The 22828-nt window shown below is 45.4% G+C and overlaps 1 protein-coding gene and 1 long non-coding RNA gene across 7 annotated transcripts; one reads left to right on the plus strand and one right to left on the minus strand.

Moving 5' to 3' along the window:
- Positions 1-1287: 1287 nt before the first annotated feature.
- Positions 1288-17897, minus strand: DUSP29 (dual specificity phosphatase 29). Of its 6 annotated transcripts, XM_083738542.1 has the most exons (5): positions 17755-17897; positions 13618-13734; positions 8150-8358; positions 3915-4135; positions 1288-1597 (listed from the first exon to the last, which is right to left on the minus strand). In XM_083738542.1, the coding sequence occupies exons 2-5, from the start codon at positions 13651-13653 to the stop codon at positions 1347-1349; spliced, it is 717 nt and encodes a 238-aa protein (XP_083594668.1). In that variant the 5' UTR covers positions 13654-13734; positions 17755-17897; the 3' UTR covers positions 1288-1346. The 6 variants fall into 6 exon arrangements, with proteins under 6 accessions (XP_083594668.1, XP_083594671.1, XP_083594673.1 ...); XM_083738545.1 differs by lacking the exon at positions 13618-13734 and having other exon boundaries at positions 17755-17831; XM_083738547.1 differs by lacking the exons at positions 13618-13734; positions 17755-17897 and adding an exon at positions 11756-11817.
- LOC310844409 lies at positions 8237-9049 on the plus strand. The gene is made up of 2 exons (XR_014564097.1): positions 8237-8377; positions 8926-9049. It is a non-coding gene; the product is annotated as an uncharacterized lncRNA (long non-coding RNA).
- Positions 17898-22828: the final 4931 nt, after the last annotated feature.

Consider the following 22828-nt stretch of genomic DNA (forward strand, 5'->3'; position numbering starts at 1 on the left):
ACATTAGGTGCCCCAATCCAGATATGTTGTAGCTTCGTTGAAGGCTGAAGCCAGGAGAAGTGGTTGGAATTGTAAACTATGCTTGGGCATATATTGTGTTCCATTGTGGAATGTGTGTTTCAGGACTGGAAGATAAAAGGTTCTGTTAGTGTTACCAGCAGCCATGTGCAGGGTTGAAGTCACTCCAACAGTTGTGGATATGAGTCCAACACACATATTTAGGCTGCCTTGGCTTCTACAATTATGCACCTATCAAAACTGGTACTGGGAAGGAAACACAATGGATGTACAACTTTTGCAACGGGCTCTAAACTTGTCCTCCAAAGAGGGCATTGCGGAGACATCATTATTGTGCTCCTAGTACCTGAAATGAGAGTTTGCACCTTCCTGTATCCCTGTTGGGGTGGAGGACCAGTTAGGGTAAAGATGTGTGTGGACAGCTGCTGTCAAATTTGTGCAGGGCTTTATCCAGTGACTTCGGTCCCTCTGCTAATGGCCTTATTGGTCCCTGCGATGTAGCTTTACCCTGACCAGGATAGGCATAGTCTCTGAACATTTCATTCCCATTGTCTTTCCATACAGGTGATGACAGGCAACACAGCCCACTATGTTCCTGGTTTGATGATAAGATGTATGCTAAGCTGCTCATGATAATGCAGAGAGAAAGCGATTTGCCAAGAGGCTTTTAAGAGTCGCTGCCTTTTCCCACAATGGAAAAGGTGGTCGCTCACCATTTGCACGTGTTCATTGGAGTCTATGCAAATAAGAAAATAGACTCTTATACTGTTTTTGAGGGTGAGATTTGAAAGAAGTCCATCCAGGAAACAGATGACCCAGCAAGGTCCATCTACCAACCCTAACAATATTGTGTGTGTGTGTGTGTGTGTGTGTGTGTGTGTGTGTGTGATACCGAGATGCCCTTTTCTGACCATACGCTAGAGCAATTGCAGGCCTCCTGACCCACAAAGTTAAAACAAGTGACAAACAGTTTCCAGCAGTGACTCTTTGTAAATCCCGTTGGGTCCTTTCTTCTTACGCACTGTTGATTGACTCTTTGGGTGACTGGGTTATCAGGTTTCTTCCCAAGCCCCCTCTGTAAAAGAAAGCTCTGAAAAACAGCATGAAGGAAGCCTTCTCTGTGTATTTCAAGTTTCTTTGAAGACCTCCTACCATGTTAGTGCATTTTCAAGCTGAAAATACGCTTAAGGCATTTGAAGTGCTACTGAGTCTCTTCCCCGCCCCTACTTCCCCAGCTTTACTTGGTAACAAATGACTCCCTTTGCCTAATTGTTTTCAAGTTTCCCATTTCTTTTTAAAACCAATTCTTTTCTAGAAAATAGGGAATGTTAGATCTCCGTCTCTGTGCTGGCCTCTTGGTTACACTCCGTCCCGTTTGTGGCTTTGCTCCTCTCCAGGGCCAGCTTTATGTCCAGTTCTCTGAGCTGTTTCAGGAAGCCACGGTTTGGGAGAATGCACCGGTGCTTGAGCACTTGATCAATGGCATCAACCACAGTCATGTTCTTGTAAATCATCAGATACGCCAAGACCAAGGCAGCTGAGCGGCTCCGACCCATGGCACAGTGGACCAAAATCTTGCCTGTGGAAGTGAAGAAAAAGAGAGAAACCATTCAGATTCTTTGCCACTGGCACTTCTCCATTTGCCATTGGTGTTGGGCAAATCCAGGGGAGCGGGTGGCGCTGTGGTCTAAACCACTGAGCCTCATGGGATTGCTGATCGGAAGGTCGGCGGTTCGAATCCGCGCAACAGAGGGAGCTCCAGTTGCTCTGTCCCAGCTCCTGCCAACCTAGCAGTTTGAAAGCACACCTGTGCAAGTAGATAAATAGGTACTGTTGTGGCGGGAAGGTAAATGGCATTTCTGTGCGCTCTGGTGTTCTGTTGTGCCAGAAGCAGTTTAGTTATGCTGGCCACATGACCTGGAAAGCTGTCTTGTGGACAAACGCTGGCTCCCTCGGCCTGAAAGCAAGATGAGCACTGCAACCCCATAGTCGCCTTTGACTGGGCTTAACCGTCCAGGGGTCCTTTACCTTTACTTTTATACCTACACAGAGTCATATGTGAGTGGTGGGTGTGGATGCCCCACAGTCTTGTGTGCAGGCACAACACACATGCACAAGGGCCCCCAGGTGATCCATGCAAATCGGCAGAGGATAAAGTTATCACCCCCTTCCCCACTTATCAAATGATGACTGAGGAGGGGCAGTTTGCGTCCTCATCAGGCTGTTTGGGCCACCCAAGTCAGCAACGCACCTACTTAATCCCCCCCCCTTTTTTACTGCCACTTCCAAAAATTGGGTTCTTGGAAGAGGGGGGAGAGAAAAAGGCCAGATCAGGCCTTTGCTTGGTCTGGGACATGGGGGTTAACAGTCCTTGGTTTAACAAGGAGAGGGGGGTTGGGAACTTGGAGGTGGGTGGAAGGGAAGGACGAACAATTCGGATTGGGTCAGAAATATCTGAGTTATTTCTCGTATTTAGATTGGCTTATGATTTATGACATGAATTATTCTGGTATGCCACTGTTCTCTTTATTTTGCAGTTTGACTAGAGAGGATCTGGTCTCCAGACCTTACCCCCATTCTTAACCCTTTAAGCACTCTGCCAGGCTCATAAGCACTGCAACTAAAGGAGGACACCCCCCCCCCCCCGGATCATGAATGTGTGGTAGGGATAATTGATTTTGAAAAGCCCATGCAGAGTCAAGGACTGTCCTAGATGAGCAGCTCAGGTACATGGATTTCAAAGTAAAGGAGTAAAGGTAAAGGGACCCCTGGTCATTAGGTCCAGTCGTGACCGACTCTGGGGTTGCGGCGCTCATCTCGCTTTACTGGCCAAGGGAGCCGGTGTACATCTTCTGGGCCATGTGGCCAGCATGACTAAGCTGCTTCTGGCAAACCAGAGCAGCGCACGGAAACGCCGTTTACCTTCCTGCCGGAGCGGTACCTATTTATCTACTTGCACTTTGACCTGCTTTTGAACTGCTAGGAGGGCAGGAGCAGGGACCGAGCAACGGGAGCTCACCCCGTCGCAGGGATTCGAACCGCCAACCTTCTGATCTGCAAGTCCTAGGCTCTGTGGCTTAACCCACAGCGCCACCCACGTCCCAAGAATTTCAAAGTACTCTTGTCTTATTCTGGTCCTGTGGAGGAGCCCTCGGAGAAAGGCAGGTTGGCTGTTGTAGCACCACAGACAGCTCCTAGTGAGCAACTGGTGCTTGCCAGGTTTCAAAGTGGATCTAGTCTTATGGAGACTCTGTCCCAGACTCCATTCATTTTTGGGAGAACTAGAATCTCTTAAAGGGGTGCACTGTAACATGTGACAAATGCATGTATCCAGTTCGCCATGTCTACATGTGGTGCGGAGCTCCAATAGGTGAAACAGTACTGTCCCTTGACCACCGTCGCTTCCACCTCTGCCCATGAAAGGGAGTGGGCAAAGCGTTCTGGCAGGATTGGAGCGCTTGCCATGAGCTTATGCTATTTTCAGGTCCTGCATTAAGGCAGCTGACTCAAATGGTTAGCTTTTAAACAAGAGGTGCTCAATTTGTTGCCTGCTTCAGAAGGCACTCTCAGTGTTTGGGAGCAGGCAGTTTATGCTCTGCCTTCTGCATATACTCAGAGGTTCTTTGATTGGTTGTTCTAGTTTATGTGTCCGTTTTTTTAAAAAAAAAGCATAGCCGCACATGGGAAGGAGCGGTGCTGAATGGGTGTGATTTAAATGGGGGCAGATGGCGATGCAGCATCTGTAGTAGCTGCAAGAGATTACCTCCTCCCACCATACGCACACAGGATCACAGGGTTAGACCATGCCTGGTCATGGTCTTAGGTTCGGCAGGCTCACACACCATGCCAGTTAGGCCATTGCAGATAACGCCCGGACGGAAGCCCATTTTCCTTACTTGTTTCATTCCGGAGTGCTCTATCAATGAATTCAGCAGCAGAGTAAAAGAACTGGCTAAGATTGAAGGTGGGCAGATCATCTGCCTCCACCCCGTGGTACTCAATGTCCATGTCCCTGTAGTATTCTGGTCCCGTATCGACGTTCCACCGGCCATGGGCTGCGTTGAGGATGTGGGTGAAACCGGCTTTCTCAAGGCTGTAGCGATCAAGGGCTGTTTTCCTGGGTCAAAGCAATCAGAGGCTGTTAGGCAAGGGCACTGCGGTTACGGCATAGTTCAGTTGGCATGGCATGAGAATCTCAAAGTAATATAATAATAATAATATATTAATAATAATATAATTTATTCATACCCTGCCCATCTGGCTGGGTTTCCCCAGCCACTCTGGGTGGCTACCGACATAATATTAAAAACTCAATAAAACATCAAACATTAAAAACTTCTCTAAACAGGGTTGCCTTCAGATGTTTACTAAAAGTCAGATAGTGAGTGGGTGCCACTACCGAGAAGGCCCTCTGCCTGGTTCCCTGTAACCTCACTTCTCGCAGTGAGGGAACCGCCAGAAGGCCCTCGGAGCTGGACCTCAGTGTCTGGGCTGAACGATAGGGGTGGAGACACTCCTTCATGGCTTTGAGACCGATGCTGGGCAAAAGATTCCAGCATCGCAGGGGGTTGCACTCGATGACCCTTGTGGTGCCTTCCAACTCTTTGGTTGTTGTTTAGTTGTTTAGTCGTGTCCGACTCTTCGTGACCCCATGGATCAGAGCACACCAGGCACTCCTGTCTTCCAATGCCTACAATTTGGTCAAACTCATGCTGGTAGCTACGTAACTCTACAGCTCTTTGATTCTATTATTCTGTGCTGCTCCTTTCTAAGGCTGAGCCGAAGGGCGGCTGTCGCTGGAACAGCACCAGAGCTCTCTTGATTCTATGATTCATCACTTTCCTCTCTTCCCCACCTCAATGGTATGCTGAGCATGATCTATTTCTACAACTGTTTGTGTGAAAAAGTGCCCACTCGATGCTTTTCACAGCTCAGCTATGGCGTAGGCAGGTACCCGGATGGCACACACATTGAATGTAACGTGTGTGTGGGATGTAAAATACGGGAGCAGTCAGTTACAACATTCCTAGAGTGTACATGTTAAGACATGGGGAGGGATGTCTGTCCAGCCAGCAGGTAAACTTCCTGAGACAGACTTCCTCTGCATGTGACCAGAGGTGGGTGTGGCCTCACCTGTGCAGGTAATGATAAAAGCACAGGGCAGCACAGCCATCTCTCTTTTACTCTCTTGCCTCTCTCTGCCATCTTCCTTCGAAAAAGCAACATCTAAGGATGCCTTCTTGGCTCCCAGCCAAGAGAGGACAAAGGGACTATCTTCCTATAAGATAGATTCTGAATGTATGTTACCTTTTTAAGCCTGTCTGCCTTCTGGGATCATATTGTGAACAGAACGCGAGTAAACTCCTCTTTTTATACTTTTATGAAAGACTGTGTCGTGTCTTGTATTTTAAGAGGGAACAAAGGGGAAATTACCAGAGTTGTTATTATAGAGGTTCTAGCGAACCTGAGCACACATTACTGTTGCGAACTTAAAAGGGGAATGTCTTTAACTCGGCTGATATTTTGGGAACTTGTTAGCACAAGTTGGATAAGGATATAATCTCACAATATATCCTCTCCTGCATCCCTGAACATTCCCACAGTGTGTACATCCTTTTTGTATTGGATGGGATGGCTTACACTTTTCAGTGGCGACTGTTCCCGTCAAGTGGCTGGACCCTGTTCAGGAATGCCTGCCCTAGCTAGCGAGGGCACTCACTCCACAAGTTAGAGGGAGCCCCGTCTGGCAAAGTGCCCCTGCCCCAGCTGACAAAGCATCACAGTGAGTTAGGCAGGGGGGCAAACATTTATTTAACTAAAACAGATTAATAAGGGCACAGGAAGGTGATTGCCTGCTAGGACCCAGATCCTGCAGGAACTTAAAATTAAGGAAAACTGGGACATTCTGGGATCAAATCAGAAACTGGGATGGCTTCTGTAAATCTAGGACTGTCCCTGGAAAATAGGGACACTTGGAGGGTCTGCAATAGCAGACTTTCTGTCTGTACACTCTTGCTGTTTAAAGGCAGCAAAGGCGGTGCCTGGAAGAGAAGTCCATTTTGTATCAACTGTAGCTGCAAAAGTACTTTCCCATGAAAACCACTAAATTAGGTAACAGCCACAATAGCCTCCTGGTAATCCCATTTTTGGACTTCCTTGTTAGGGGTTCCTAACAGAACTATCTCTGCCCCACCCCCCCACCCCAAAAAAGAAGTTTGATACATATATTGTGTCTGAATTGATGCTCTCTGGCTCCGGCCTTTAATTAAGGTGCCACGGAGTGAAATCCATGTGTTCTTTTAAAAATACATTTTTAAAAAAGTTTTGCATGATAGGACACCCACTTTTAAATATAAAGCAGTTTTCAAACATTTCTGTACAAGTTCAATATGAGTATTGGTTCCGAAAAGAAGGAGCCCTGCACCACCTATTTTTAAATATCTGCTTTTCCACAAAAGTGTCCAATTCCTGGCATTACATTCTTGTAGCTCCCCAGTAAAAGACTTTGGAAAGGGTAGCATCCCATGAAACTCGAAGCTTTGTTTATTACATGTCTGAAAGCGCTTGTAAAAGTTTCATTCCTTCTGGGCAGTGTCTACAACAGCATTCTATTACAAAAGGAATGAAGGGCAAATTAGATGTTGCACCAAAATGCATGCAAGTTTTTGGTGGGTTTCTTCTTCTCTTTTTAATGTAAAGCAGCTTTGGGGAGGCTTTGATTTGGAGCAGAGACACAGCATTGCGGGTGTGGGAGGGAAGACTTGGGGGTGTCTTTCCCACCAATGCTCTCTCACTCAAAATCATCTCTCGCCCAAGCTGATTTTCTCCATACACAGCTCTTCAGGGGATCAGTATGTGTACAAATTTCAAACAAATGCTGACATAAAACAGGCAGGGAGTGGTTAGAATTGTGAAGAAGGGACAAATTAGGGCCCTCGTATTTATGGGACCGCCTCCCCTGGTATGCCCCGCAGAGGACCTTAAGGTCCATGAATAACCATAGTTTAGAGGTCCCAGGCCCTAAGGAAGTCAAACTATCCTCCACCAGGGCCAGGGCCTTTTCAGTGATGGCTCCAACCTGGTGGAATGCTCTGTCCTATGAGACTAGGGCCCTTCAGGATTGAACCTCCTTCTGTCAGGCCTGTAAGACAGAGCTATTCCGCCTGGCTTTTAATTTGAATTCAGCCTGATCTTTTATTTCCCTTCCCTTCCCTTCCCTCCCCCTCCCCTTTTATGAAGATCATTCGCTCTGAGACCCCACAGCTAATTCTCCCCTGGCCTCCTCGCTGGCCCAAGTAGGACCAATTTGAGCCAGCTAGCCCTGGGGATTATCTAATTGATTTTTGAATTTTATTGTTGCGTCATGCTTTTATACTGTTTTATGCTGCTTTTATAATTAAGTGTTTTAAATTTGTTGTTAGCCACCCTGAGCCCGGCTTTTGAACCGGAGAGGGCAGGGTATAAATAAAATAATTATTATTATTATTATTATTATTATTATTATTATTATTATTATTATTATTATTAAATTATCTGATGGGTCATTTTAAGGCCACCTACCAAACCTCTAGGGACGCGGGTGGCGCTGTGGGTAAAACCTCAGCGCTTAGGACTTGCCGATCGCATGGTTGGCGGTTCGAATCCCCGCAGCAGGGTGCGCTCCCGTCGTTCGGTCCCAGTGCCTGCCAACCTAGCAGCTCGAAAGCACCTCCGGGTGCAAGTAGATAAATAGGGACCGCTTACCAGTGGGAAGGTAAACGGCGTTCCGTGTGCTGCGTTGGCTCGCCAAATGCAGCTTGTCACGCTGGCCACGTGACCCGGAAGTGTCTGCGGACAGCGCTGGCTCCCGGCCTCTAGAGTGAGATGAGCGCACAACCCTAGAGTCTGGCAAGACTGGCCCGTACGGGCAGGGGTACCTTTACCTTTACCTTTTTACCAAACCTCTAAACCCCTTTATTTACCTCCTGCCCTAGCAATACCTTTCAATTATCCTACACAGAATCTACACTTGCAGGTGCACAGCATAGCCCAGAGAGGATGATGTCAGAGCCACATTTCCACTGTGATCCAGTCATTACAGGCATAATGCTCTCCGTGACTACTGGAGGCCATGTGCCTTGGCATAACTTACTCATCTCCTATGTAGAGGTTGGGCCAGACTTCGTTGACGTGGGTGTACTTTGGGCTGCCTTTCCAGAAGAGCCTCTCTAGGTCAAACGCTCCAGGGGTGCAGTAGTCCCCATTGGGGTCTACTTTGACGGCTGCGTAAGCACTGATCTTCCCAGATTTCAGGGCCATTGAAGAGCTTGATGGATGACGGAGGAAACAAAATCCAAAAACCTGCAACACCAAGCAGAAGGTGAGGTTGCTGTTAAGAGACCCAAGTGAACACAGTTCTCCCTAGAGATTATATTGGCATTGTTGTACCTTAGGTAAAGGTAAAGGGACCCCTGACCATTAGGTCCAGTCGTGACCAAATATGGGGTTGTGGCGTTCATCTCGCTTTATTGGCCGAGGGAGCCGGCGTACAGCTTTTGGGTTATGTGGCCAGCATGACTAAACCGCTTCTGGCGAACCAGAGCAGCACACAGAAACACCGTTTACCTTCCCGCCTATTTATCTACTTGAGCTTTGACGTGCTTTTGAACTGCTAGGTTGGCAGGAGCAGGGACTGAGCAACGGGAGCTCACCCCGTCGCGGGGATTCGAACTGCCGACCTTCTGATCGGCAAGTCCTAGGCTCTGTGGTTTAACCCACAGCGCCACCCACGTCCCACCTGTTGTACCTTACAACAGGCCTATTAGGACTGTTTTTTTAAAGGGGGGATAAGGCTATTTATATGACAATTTTTGACTGATGAAAAGCGCCTCTCTGGGTGGCACTTTTTTTCTTTTTCTTTTTTTGCAGCACAGAGGGGGTAATTTAAACTGAAGATTATGGATGAGAGGCATCTCAGCTTCACTCTGCCCTCAGGCGGAACATATGTTTCTGCTTTGACTCTGGAGGAGCTTATAATGAAAAATTTAAAATATTGGCCAACTCACCCTCTCGTCTCTGGAATGAAAAAGCTGAAGCAGTGGTATTGTGAGAAAGGTTAGTCAAATATTGAGGACCTAAACCAAATTCAAATCCTTTTTGTGTTTCTGAAGGTTTGAGGTACCTCGCTCTATTCGAAACCTTTTTTTTTAAAAAAAAAAAACAGCACCACACATACCGTGGAGTAATTGGGGGTTGTATTTGCCAAACTTCACAAAGTGTTTCAAGTGCTTAAAAAGAAATCTGATCCCAGCACCATTATTTGCACTCGCCCCTGTCTAGGGTGACATTTTAATTAGGGTGGGGGAGAGGAGAAAGTGCTCATTCCAAGAGCTGTCTAGGATTTTACCTGTTCCCCCTTTCTGAAGTAACCTCCTGGGCCAGAAGTTAGTCAATCTCCATATGTAAAATATGGCTTCCTCCAAGAGAGCCTAACCGGTGGGTGGCTTATGGCTTAGAATGCTCATTGTGAGGCAGTTGAACTGGTCATTTCCACAGCAAACACAATAATATGACCTACAGCAAGGCTGCTGATGAGGTAAAGCTAAGACGCCCACTTACCTTTCTTTATGGACCCAAACAATGTCAGACAAGCTCTCGGTGGCTGGACTTGTATGGCGAACCTTCTCCCCTCACAATAATGCGCATCTACAAACATGGAATTTTGGCTGTGTCTGCCAATAGGTAGGACTGAACAAATAGGGTTTCCCCTCAGGCAGGCAGGGGCTGTAAGTGTTCTGTTGAGGTTTCAGAACTCCAATTTAGAAGCAATGGCTGGATTTTAAGAGCTTTGTAAGAATTGATGCTTTTGAATTATGGTGCTGGATGAGACTCTTGAGAGTCCCATGGACTGCAAGAAGAGCAAACCTATCCATTCTGAAGGAAATCAGCCCTGAGTGCTCACTGGAAGGACAGATCCTGAAGCTGAGGCTCCAATACTTTGGCCACCTCCTGAGAAGAGAAGACTCCCTGGAAAAGACCCTGATGTTGGGAAAGATGGAGGGCACAAGGAGAAGGGGACGACAGAGGACCAGATGGTTGGATAGTGTTCTCGAAGCTACCAGCATGAGTTTGACCAAACTGTTGGAGGCAGTGGAAGACAGGAGTGCCTGGTGTGCTCTGGTCCATGGGGTCACAAAGAGTCAGACACGACTAAACGACTAAACAACAAGAAGTAAGAAAGCCTGTTGGCTGGTGAAAGCCAGGCTTGTCCATCGTCTCTCCCCTCGCTGTCTTGTTGAGCTTCCATTAATTTTGGCGGGGATGGAATAGGGCAACTTCCTGGTAATGTTGTGCCCTTGACTCATGTAATGGAACCAGATTTCTGGTGTGATGATAATATGATAATTATAATCGTATTACAATTATGGAGCAGCTTTTCAGCTGACTTCCAGAGAAAAGCCGAATGGCATCCCATTCAAGATGACTCATCCGCTTGGGGAAGATGATCTAAAACATTCTGAGCTGCCATTAGGGCCCTAATTGCTTTGAGTGCCTTGGCAGGAAAGTGGTATATTTACAGACAGGCAATAAATCAATGAAGAGAGGATAGAAGTTGACAGTGAGCACATGGAAACTAATGGCAGACAATAAAATAGGCTGCAGTGTCACTGGGAAAATGACGCACAATGAAAACATTTCAAAAAGGATCACACGATGTACGTGTTTCTATGCTAATGCTAGAAGATTGAGCCAAGTTGGGGGAAGCAGATTGTCTGACATTTGCTTACAGGAAAAAATAAGGCTTCTCTGGGCTTATCAGAGAACACTAGCAGAACAAAAAGATGCTTATCTCTAGATTTAAAATCTATGAAAAGGGCAGAGTAAAGTTGTATTGGGTTGGGAGTTGCATTGATATATATGTCAAAGAAAGCACAGAGGGCCATAAATCAGAACTTGTACAAGAAACAGATTTAGCTGTAGAATCATTATGTGTAGAAGAATCAGGCCCGAAACAGGAAAATAGTAATACTCCCCTAAACCAAGTTCTGATGGTGATTTACAGACATTTTAAAAAATCAGAGAAGCAGCTAAAGGAGATCTTACAAGAATGACTTCCACGCTCATCAAATAAATGCAAATTTAGTTCATGGTCAAGAGACACATTTGTGTGAGCAATACCCAGGATCTCGTGAAAGACCTCAAATCACTTGGGATCAATGACTTGAATGCTCCCAGATTTAAAAGGTATGTGGATGGGAAATTGTTCAGAAAATTTCATACACTCAGTTAATTTCAGAAGAGGATTTTTTTCAGATCTGGAATCATATCTGGATCTAGTCAAAAGAGAGCTAAGTCACAGGTGCTATATTTAGCATAGTGTTCAAGGCAACTCTGGCAAAATATATTTAAATACAGTGGTACCTTGGGTTACATACGCTTCAGGTTACAGACTCTGCTAACCCAGAAATAGTACCTCGGGTTAAGAACTTTGCTTCAGGATGAGAACAGAAATTGTGTGGCGGTGGCACAGCAGCAGCAGAAGACCCCATTAGCTAAAGTGGTGCTTCAGGTTAAGAACAGTTTCAGGTTAAGAACGGACCTCCGGAACGAATTAAGTATGTAACCAGAGGTACCACTGTACATTAAAAAAGACAGGAAATCAGCTGTGGCATTTGCCCATTCATTTGAAAATGTCTGTACAGGGGGGAGAGAAAGAGTTAAAATGTAGACCAATAGGAAGGCCGGAGGTGGAGCCTACCTGTTTATAAAAGGGCTTAGCCTGAGGTTTGGGGGTGGTTAGTTGGTTGGTTTTAGTGGGTTGGTTGGGAATGGCAGTTGGAAATGCAGTTGGCAGGCAGTTGGAAATAGAGAGACAGTTAGTGCAGTGGGTTCTTGTGTGAGGGGAGGTAGAAGAGACAGAGACAGGATAAAATAAGACTAAGAAGGTAAAGAGAAATGTTTGCAATGCAGTTAAAGTTTGTTTGTGTCTGCAGTAAACTACACTCTTCTTTGTTAACGTGAGAACCTGACTAAGACTAAGTGATTTACTGGGGAGGACCTGGTTGGTGGCAGCGGATTAGTGGTGTACTGGTCAATAGTCAGTGAGATGACCGGGGGCTCCGTACAAATGCCACAGCAGCAAATGAGAGAGTGGGACTTTTTGAAGAATAAGGTATGAAAAAAATACTAAAGGAAGATGTGGAAACTGAATACATGCAAAAAAATCTGTCTCAGTCTTCACTGTGGAAGATTTTTGGGAGAGGCCAGCACCTAAGCCATTGCTTTTGAGGAGTTCACAAAAATAACTGTCAAACAGAGGTGTGATAAAGGATGATGTTTTAAACAAATTTAATGGACAAATTAAAGTTAAATAAATTCATGGTTTGGCTGGTGGTCTCCTGGGGTAGGTTTTTCATACCTTGGAAACCAAATTCCATGATACTTGGTTATCCATTGGCTGGCTGGCTGGTTTGCAGAAATTGCATGGGAATATTGAATGCCTTTGCAAGGTAACTATTAGAACAGATTTCATTTCCATGTAACTTTGACTATCTAGAGCAGGGATTGCGAACGAGCATCTCTCCAGCTGTTGCAGGACTACAGCTTCCATCTCGGATTTTAACTATGCTGGCTTGGACTGATGGGAGTTGGAGTCAAACAACAACTGGAGGGCCATGATCTAGGGTTAGCTGTTCTGCAGGTGCACAGTTATGGTATTCCTTGTTCCCTGTTGCTGTCTGCTTTCAGTGCTCAGTAGTCTTGAGTCAATTCAGAGGGCATGGGAAGATGATCTGTTTCCTTCTCTGGCTCAGGGCAAAAGAAGCCTGACCACTTTCCACCATCATAATCCAAATGCACAAAGCCCAGATCACTCACCAGCCAATTTGCATTAAATGTGGAGTGCATTGGTGTGTAGGTACTGTTTGATCATTTGTGGATTGATAGCTTTGTTTTCCAGGACGGTGATTGATGCTTCATCAAGGACTCGTCCACTCTTTGCTTGTCCTACACCTAGAAAACATGGGTCTGAGCAGTTTTCCACTTGTTCTGTGCTTTCAAGGCACTTTCTAGCATTTTCCCTGCCACTTTCCCTGGGAAAAGCTGCTCTTTACTGCTTAATCATAGCAAGCATCAATCCGCAGAAAACCCTGCTGATGTTTGCTCTGATTCAGCAGTAAAGAGCAGGTTTGTCCGGGGAAAAGCAATGGTACAAGCAGAAGTGTGGATGAGCCCCAATACAAGCTATTGACCAGTGATGGTCTCCTGATGGCCCAGAATTTCTCAAGTTATTAGAGAGAGAGCCATCAGGAGACAAAACCCAGCAGTTTTAGAGAGAGTGAGAGCCGAGGGTTTATTTCCAGAGATAGTTGAAACTGGGGGTATTCTGTTGGGGAGGGTGCTATTTTCTGGGGATTTGCTGTCTGTTTTTAGAAGTCATCATGCTTCCTATAAACCTATTTACAGATACATTGCTTCCAGGCAACCTGTTAATTGGGCATTCATCCTGATCTGTTTGCTAGGATGTTGCTGTTGTATTAATTACCCACCCTTCACCCTAAGATACCAGGCTGGGTTAGAACAATTAAAACACAGTATGAAAAACAGTTCAAAACAACTTACAATCACAGAAATAAGGTGGGTCCTAAAAATGCACATCTCAGGGGTCAAGGGCCTGGGAAAAGAGGTGTGTCTTCAACATTCCCCGAAAGCTGTCTAATGAAGAGGCCAGGTACACCCCTGTGGGGACGGAGAGCCACAACTTAGGGGATGCCACAGAAAATGCCCTCTCCCAGGCCACCACCCCACAATCTTCTGAGCATAGTGGAATAAACAAGAAGGCCCGCTCTGCTGATTTCAGCACCTGAGAGGGTCTGTAGGGATGAAGGTGCCCAGCCCATCACCTCCAAACAATGGTCTAACACCTCAATGGCCTCGGTCCAGTCAAAGACAGAGGTCCTATGACTACTGTAATTCGCTCTACGCAGGGCTGCCCTTGAAGCTGTCCCAGAAACTCCAGCGGGTACAGAATGCTGCAGCGAGGCTCCTCAAGGGGTCTCTGCCATGGGAGCATATTCACCCAGTGCTTTTCAAGCTACACTGGCTCCCGGTGGAGTACAGGGTCAGATTTAAGGTGCTGCTTTTGACCTTTAAAGCCCTTCACGGCCTAGGACCCTCGTACCTACGGGACCGCCTCTCCCGGTATGCCCCACGGAGAGCCTCAAGGTCCATAAATAGCAACACCCTGGTGGTCCCAGGCACTAAGGAAGTTAGATTGGCTTCAACCAGAGCCAGGGCCTTTTCAACTCTGGCTCCGGCCTGGTGGAACGCTCTGCCTCATGAGACCAGGGCCCTGCAGGATCTGATTTCTTTCCGCAGGGCCTGTAAGACAGAGTTGTTCCGCCTGGCCTTTGGCTTGGAGTCAATTTGATTCCCTCCCTCCCTCTCTCACATCCACCACTGAAGCACAGTGCTCCCAACCACCACCTCCCTGGGCCGCTTTAGAAGGATATTGTAGTTAGCAATATCGAAAGCAGCTGAAAGAGCGAGGAGAACAAACTGTGCCATGTTGCTCCATCTCTCTCCTGGTCAAAGCAATCAACCAAGGTGATGGGTGCATTTTCAGTGCCATGACCAGGCGTGAAGCCAGACTGGAATGGATCCAAGTCATCAGCTTCTTCCAAGCGTGCCTGGAGTTGAACCACCACCACTTTGCCCCCCAAAGGGGATATTTGACTCTTGGTAGTTGTTCAGCCACCTCCATCAAGGCAGATTGTATCTCCCCCTTCTCCAATGAAGCCTTAATCACTTCCTGGACCCATCCAGTCAGCCCCCTATGGCTGGCTCTAAGAAGCAAAAAATGGACAAGGGTCAAGGAGCCAGGTGGCCAGCTATACTTCAAGCTGCTTGCCCTCCCTATCCCCAGGTTGCAGTAATCTAAACTGATCCAGTATAGATTGAACAAACCATTCTCTAAACACCACCACTGCACTTGCTCTATAGCTGTGGCATCGAGCGATTTTGTCCCTAAAGTGCCTTGCAGAGTTGTCACAGCAGGCTTCTGAGGGAGCCAGAGCGATGCCACAATGGCCACGTTTAGTCGGGTTCAGACCGAATCTTATGCCACCTGCTCTCTTATGCCAAACCTCCTGTTTCATCGCACCCTTGACTTTCCAGGCAGAAAGATGGCTACTGTTACAAAATGCATTGGCAGGATGGATTTTGTAAAAGCAACCTTCTCCAGCCTGGTATCTTCCAGGAGTTGTTAGGTTTCCAGCTACCACCCATCTCCAGCTAGCATGGTCCATGGTTAGCAGGAAGGTGGAGTTTAGTCCAACAACAACTGGAAGTCACCAGGCTTGGGGAGGCTGGTGTAAAGCACCAGGAGGGATGGTTTACTCTGAACTTGCTCCACAAGATACCGTATTTTTCGCTCTATAAGACGCACCAGACCATAAGACGCACATAGTTTTTGGAGGAGGAAAACAAGAAAAAAATATTCTGAATTTCAGAAGCCAGAACAGCAAGAGGGATCGCTGTGCAGCGAAAGCAGCAATCCCTCTTGTTGTTCTGGCTTCTGGGATAGCTGCGCAGCCTGCTTTTGCTCCATAAGACGCACACACATTTCCCCTTTTTAGGAGGGAAAAAGTGAGTCTTATAGAGCAAAAAATACGGTAATCAGCTTGGATAGCTCTGTTGGTTAGAGTGTGATGATGCCAAAGTTGCAGGTTCAATCCCTGTGTGGGACAGCTGCATATTCCTGCATTGTAGGGGGCTGGACTCGGGGTCCCTTCCAACTCTGCAATTCTTTGATTCCCTAAGTACCTGTAAAGCTGACTTCACACCTATTTTTCTTCAGCAGCATTGACTCATAAAAGTTTAGCTCTTTGCACTAGTCCTACACTACTAGCGCAAGGTAGAGGGTAGGAGCCAACAAAGGGGTCTGTTGTGTCTGCTTCCGTGCCCCAAGTACAGATCAGAATGCATGTTAGCTGCTGACCCTTCTGTTGAGGCAGGACTAGGCTGCCCATGCGTAGCACAGCAGATCAGGTATTGGTAGGCTATGGAGAGAGACTGTGTGTTTGAATGTATATTCTGCAACCTCTTGGGTCCCCAAACCGGGATGTGCGTCTGTGATCTGTATGAGATGATGGAGTCCAAAAGACGTGCTTTTTTGGGGGGGACGTGCTTGCGCATTTTGGAGCACTGCACAGGGTTGCATAATTGCATCTCCCCCCCAAAAGTGCATTTTTGGGGGTGAGATTTGAACACGAAATCACTTGAGATCACAGTACCCCCAATGGCCACCATGCTCTTGCATGAGAAAACTGGATGTCCTGTCCCATTTTTTTCTGGGACGCTTGCAAGGCATGATGAATGGGGTGGGGTGGGAGAGCAAGATTCTCAGTTAAGGTTCAAGGGCCATCTCTTGGATATATTTGAGTTTTAAATGGATAATGCTGAAGCAATGCATTTTCGGAGTATTTATTTACTTTTTGTTTCTAGCTCATAATAACTATAGCAACATTTTGCTCAACCCAGATCAGTTACCCAATTTCTGTATTAAAGCGGAACCGTAGGCATGGCAGGAGAAATAGGAGCAGGTGCAACAACCCCACTGCCCTCTCAAAATGGCACTCCTGCTGTGGAGACCTTAAAGTGCTACTCTGGTTACATGATATTTTGCAAATCCTAGCAACCACCCAAAGGAGCCTCGTGGCTCACTATGTACCTGTCACTTATTAGGAGAGAAGGCAGGCCCCGGATTTCAATATGCTTATCTGATCAAAGATGCAATATTTGCAAACAATGTAGTTTTCATGGTGCAGGGATGACTTTACTTCAGATCTGCCACTAAAACAACAACAGCAACTAAAAACGAGTGGAAGATTGATGTCTGAAAATATGCTGCTAAGAATCCTGCCAAATTGATTTTGGGTTGATTTAATGGCAGTAGCTTCTTTGAAAAGAATCCCCTCTAACTTTCTTAAAACAAAACAAAAAAAAGTTAATTTAATCCTTATCATTGGAATTTCTCAGATATTGTTTTTGGTGGTTGTTTCTTTAGGGGAAGGGGAAATTGTGAAGAGGTTTTTCTGTGTGTGTCTCGTGCAGTTGTAGTTTAAAACGAGTTTGAGTATAATCTCTTTTATGCCACTATTCCTTTACCCTCTGTCTGCATCTCTTCTCTACTCGCTCATATATTCTCCAGGCCAGCAATTTCTTTTTTAAAATCGTTTTCGCACTTGGTCTTCACTGCCAACACATGTGGTTAACATGAAGCCAGTTCAGCTGGGTTGGCTGACATAAGGCATTAAAATTTCCTGAATGACAGACACAAGCCATCTATAGTAGAAGCAGGGCAACAGAATTCGATGGAAGGGAAGGGGAATTGAAAGAAAATAAAGAGCCGAGGAGCAGAGAAGAAGGGAGGGGAGAGCATCTAAAAGATTCCCAGAGTAGATTTTAAAATCTCCCAAAACAGATCTCAGTTTAGCATAAACGATAAAAAGGTTTGTCCAATAGGAAAGAAAGAAGTGCAGCTCATTGTATAATATTTTGGAATGCTGAATGACCTCACTGTATCCCCAAATGAATGAATCTCTAATGCCTCTGCCCTGAAATGGTTTTAAGAAGCCCACAGCTCCTTTGAAAATACAGCTAAACATTCAGTTTCCCCCCTTGCCTGGTTGTCCTCTCCCAGAATTTTTTAAGGGAAAGGGCGAAAAGGGAGTTCAGCATTCTCTCATCTTGCCTTACCTGTGACTTTATCCAGGAGCTGTAGGTAGCGTGGGTCTTCGGAGTGTGACAGGGACGGCAAAGGAAATCTTTGCCAACTTTGAAACTGGCATCTATTTTTAGAGCAGGATTTGCTGACTGACCTTGTGTGATACCCACTCAAAGGAGAGAATCTTTACATCTGCTACTAAAACGACTCCCTAATGTGACCTGAAACCGGTGGCCTCGGCCGTTCAGCAACTCCAGGCTGCTGGAGCAGATCAGGGTTCAAGTCAGAGAGGCTCGTGTGCGTGTCGTGCAGGCTCCAGTCATGTGCAAAAAGGCATATTTGGACCCATGGTAGCCTCAGGTCAGAGGCCATACCAGCTATCCCTTTCACAGTACCAACGGTATGTAACTCATCGGAGCTGCCAGGGCTGTTCTGTGCCTCCTAACGCTATAAGTCTTTATTATTTATCTGTTGTAAGAGTCCTTATACCAGCTGGCCCAGTATTGTCTGCTAAAACTGCAGCAGTTATCCAGGGTTTCTCGCCAGGGGTCGTACCCAACCCCAGAGCTTGATTCTTTTTAATTCTTTTTATATATTTATTTATTTGGTTTTTCAGATTAAAGTTTTGCAATCACACGTACAACATAAAAACAAGATTCCAAAGAATCTCCTGGTCTTCCCTCCTCCTGTTTGTGGGTCTTATTGTTAACCATTTCCTCCTGCATCTTTTATGATATTCCAAATCTTTTCCGTCTCCATTACAGTCATACCTCGGGTTGAAGTAGCTTCGGGATAAGTATTTTTGGGTTGCGTGCTGCGGCGACCCGGAAGTAATGGAGTGCGTTGCTTCCGGGTTTTGCCACTTGTGCATGCGCAGACGGTCAAAATGATGTCACACGCATGCACAGAAGCAGCGAATCGCAATCCGCGCATGCGCGGGTGTGGGTTGCGTTCGCTTCTGGATGTGAATGGGGCTCCGGAATGGATCCTGTTCGCATCCAGAGGTACCACTGTATATCCAAAATTCACCATTAAACTACAAGTGTTATTCCAATCCTACTGACAATTTTAAGTGTTTACAATGGTTTTTAAGGTAAATTATAAATTTCCCCCATTCCTTATTAAAATTTTAGTTTTCCTGATTTCTGATTCTTCTGGTCATTTTTGCCATTTCAGCATAATCCATCAGCTTAATCTGCCATTCTTCTCTGGTAGGGACTTTGTCTTCTTTCCATCTCTGGGCCAGTGGAGCTTGATTCTTTTTAAATGGTGGGGGGGGGGGAACTGGAGTGAACACAGGTTCAAAGGCTTGCCCAATATATTGATTGTGGGTGTGATGGTGCTCTTGAGGCCTTCCCCTACTGTCTGGAAAACCTCTGAGATCTTCCACACTCTTCTCCAGGGGAATTACCTTCCCTGCCTCTCCTTGACAAGGAATCTGTTGTTCAGCTTCTTTGGAAAACGGAAGCGTGTGCCTATGTACACCCCCTCTTTCTGTCTTTCGGAGAGGGGGTGTTCTGATTTGGGAGAGGGAAGAGAGGAGCAAAAGAGGGGTGGCACTCAAAAAATATGTGTCCGTGGTCCTAAAAGGGTTAGCAATCCCCACTCTAGAATTTAGACCTGGTGTTTTGACCCCAGTAGTAATAATAATAATAATAATAATAATAATAATAATAATATTCATACATACATACATGCATACATACATACATACATACATACATACATACATACATACCCCACCCCTCTGACTGGGTTTCCCCAGCCACTCTGGGCGGCTCCCAACAGAATATTAAAAACAGGATAAAACATCAAACATAAAAATCTTCCCTAAACAGGGTTGCCTTCACATGTCTTCTAAAACTCAGATAGTTGTTTATTTCAGATCAAATATGATTGAACAAACACACCCACAAAAAATGTACCATTTTCCTCTCCTTTCTGCTCCATCCTTGTAGCCTCTTTCCCATCCAGGAAATAAACATTGCTGAATGTGGTTTTGAACTGTGGCTTTTCGAAAAGCACAGCCAGGTCCAGGGTGGAATTTTAAAGTTTGATTAGATGTTCTTGGGTAACTTATGGTTGGTTTACTAGCCGATCTTCCTTCAGAAGCCAGTGCTGAATACGCCAAGGCTAATGTCAACTAAACTGGCTCAACCAGTGAGAAGTTTCAGTGCTTACCTGAGTTCCTTTTTTTTTTTTACTGGTCACTCCAAAGTCCAGTGTTTCCCACATCCAAGGCAGCAGCACCCCAAAAATGCTGGCAAAGCCCAAATTCAGCATTAACCCTGTGTGTCTGTTCAGAACTGCTCTCTGACTCCCAGCAGATACACATCACAAGAACAGCCCAAGCTATTAGTCTTCTTTTGTTAAGCCCAAGACTCTGGTCAGCTATTATTACTTCAAGGCAACCTGAAATTTGAAAGCAGCATTCATTTAACTCTGCATGCAGTAAACCACTGAGCCTCTTGGGCTTGCTGATCAGAAAGTCAACAGTTTGAATCCCCACAATGGAGTGAGCTCCTGTTGCTGTGTCCCAGCTCCTGCCAGCCTAGCAGTTTGAAAGCACACCAGTAAAAGGAGATAAATAGGTACCACTACGGTGGGAAAGTATATGGCGTTTCCTGCGCTCTGGTTTCTGTCATGGTGTCCCGTTGCGCCAGAAGCGGTTTAGTCCTGCTGGCCACATGACCAGGAAAGCTGTAGGCAAATGCTGACTGCCTCAGCCTGAAAGTGAGATGAGCGCTGCAACCCCATAGTCGCCTTTGACTGGACTTAACTGTCCAGGGGTCCTTTACCTTTTACCTTTTTTACTACAAAAAAATGCAAGCAAAAAATGGTGGCCATTACAAAGCTGATGTCCTCCACAAACGACATGACTGCCAAAACATAGGAGGGTCTATAGCTCAGTGGAAGAGGACGTGCTCTGTATAAAGGAGAAACCCAGATTTGGAAAGCCCTGGCAAATAGAGCAGCTAATACAGGCTAAATCATGGGTAGGCAAACTAAGGCCTGGGGGCTGGATCCGGCCCAATCACCTTCTAAATCCGGCCAGCGAACGGTCCAGGAATCAGCATGTTTTTACATGAATAGAATGTGTCCTTTTATTTAAAATGCATCTCTGGGTTATTTGTGGGGCATAGGAATTCGTTCTTTCTTTTCCAAAATATAGTCCAGCTCCCCACAAGGTCTGAGGGACAGTGGTGTAAGGCACCTTAATGCGTTCATAAGTTGAGTGTTTATGAAATTCGCTGTATTTCCCTCTCTATCGACAGCCCTTTGTTATGACATTTAAATGACATATTAAGTAAACCACAATTCAAATTAAGATAAAAACATTTTGAAGAGTTGCCCAGATTTTAGTAACCAGCAAGTGGTGTAGTTTAGCAAGTTGCAAAACTGGTGTAGGAAAATCACTGAAAAGGCAAATTTTGCAATGGAAGAATTAGAATAGATTTGGGAGACTGAAGAGCAGTGCAGAAATGCGTCAAACAAACAAAATATAAAGTATGGTCTATTTTTATTAACGATTGGCATCAATTACAGAAGGGTTTGTCCTTGTTTTCAAATTGTTGTTGTTGTTGTTAAATCACTGTCTTAACGTAGCAATCACATTTAGCTTAAATATTTTTACTAACTTTGCTACTTTTTCAAAGCTGCTGCTGCTCTCTGTAATATATAAATTAAAGTCGAGCGCTGGTTATTCCAACAGGGTGACCAAAGCAAAATTCAGCTAACATCCTGACTCTTTGCCACTTCGTATATTCAGGATCCAGCGTCTTAATCTGAGAGTCAGACTGGATGTTCTTTAGGTACCTGTGGCTCTGTGGTTTTATTTATGTGAACAATGAAATGTTCCCATTTTCAGAATTGCAGTATAAATTTTGCTTTTGGAAGCCAGTTGGATTGTATGAGCATGAATAGATTGTGGCTTTTTGTTGTTCTGTTACTGATACCTTCTTGAGTGTCTGGAATATTAAACTGAAATGGATACTCTTGTTTATCCTTTGCTGTCAAAACAATGCATGCTCCTTTTGCCTCTCTAGAATTAAACCAAATGTTTCCGAGTCAGTCTTGGCTCCTAGGGATAAGCATTCTGCTTCGGAGACAATACTGTTTATTACAGTGAACTCTTTCTCTCTCCACCTCTCCTGTTGCTGCCTTGAAAATATGAACAATTTAGAAGCCAAGCTGATCAAGCGACTATGTTATACCATGTGTCTCCCATTTTCCCCTGCTTTGTTAGGAAATGCTCTCAGATCTACACTTTCTGTGTAGCGAAGCTAACAGATGTATTAAGACACAACTCTGATACAATAGTTAAGAAAGAATGGGATCATTTAAACAACTACTTGATGAATCAAGGTTCAGCACCTAAGATCTGGTTGTGCCTAGAATAACACTGCAAAAGCAATAGTGTCCTGATACCAAGATGAGGAACCAATTGAAATACAGGTAAGTATCTTTACTAAGAATAATGAACTGTTGTGGTATTGGCGGAAGTCTTTATATGTTGTTTTGTAGATAGCTTTGTATGTAGTTCTCTGTGTTTTAATTTAAGAATTTGTAAAATATTAGTCTAACAATGAATGATTTACTGTTATCCTAGTTTTATATAAAGGTAAAGGTAAAGGGACCCCTGACAGTTAAGTCCAGTCGCGAATGACTCTGGGGTTGCGGCGCTCATCTTGCTTTACAGGCCAAGGGAGCCGGCGTTTGTCCACTCCTCAGACAGTTTTTCCAGGTCATGTGGCCAGCATGACTAAGCCACTTCTGGTGCAACGGAACACCAAAACCAGAGCAGCGCATGGAAACGCCATTTACCTTCCCGCCGGAGCGGTACCTATTAATCTACTTGCACTTTTTTGGGGGGTGCTTTCGAACTGCTAGGTTGGCAGGAGCTGGGGCCGAGCAATGGGAGCTCACCTTGTCGTGGGGATTTGAACTGCCGACCTTTTGATCTGGAAGCCCAAGGCTCAGTGGTTTAGACCACAGTGCCACCCGTGTCCCACAGATGTGTGTATGTATGTATATATATATATGTGTATATATATATATATATATATATATATATATATATATATATATATGCAGGTTTTGGTGTCC

This window comes from Podarcis gaigeae (assembly GCF_964106915.1).
Source record: "Podarcis gaigeae genome assembly, chromosome: 5".
NCBI classification, from domain to species: domain Eukaryota; kingdom Metazoa; phylum Chordata; class Lepidosauria; order Squamata; family Lacertidae; genus Podarcis; species Podarcis gaigeae.

What these genes read in the sequence shown, in the direction of transcription:
- DUSP29 (XM_083738542.1), bottom strand. Translation starts at nt 13,653, where the DNA reads ATGTGCATTTTTAGGACCCACCTTATTTCTGTGATT. An exon ending in CCCACCTTATTTCTGTGATT is followed by an intron (nt 8,359 to 13,617) that starts GTAAGTTGTTTT and finishes TTGGTGTTGCAG; the next exon opens with GTTTTTGGATTTTGTTTCCT. An exon ending in AACCTCTACATAGGAGATGA is followed by an intron (nt 4,136 to 8,149) that starts GTAAGTTATGCC and finishes GCTTTGACCCAG; the next exon opens with GAAAACAGCCCTTGATCGCT.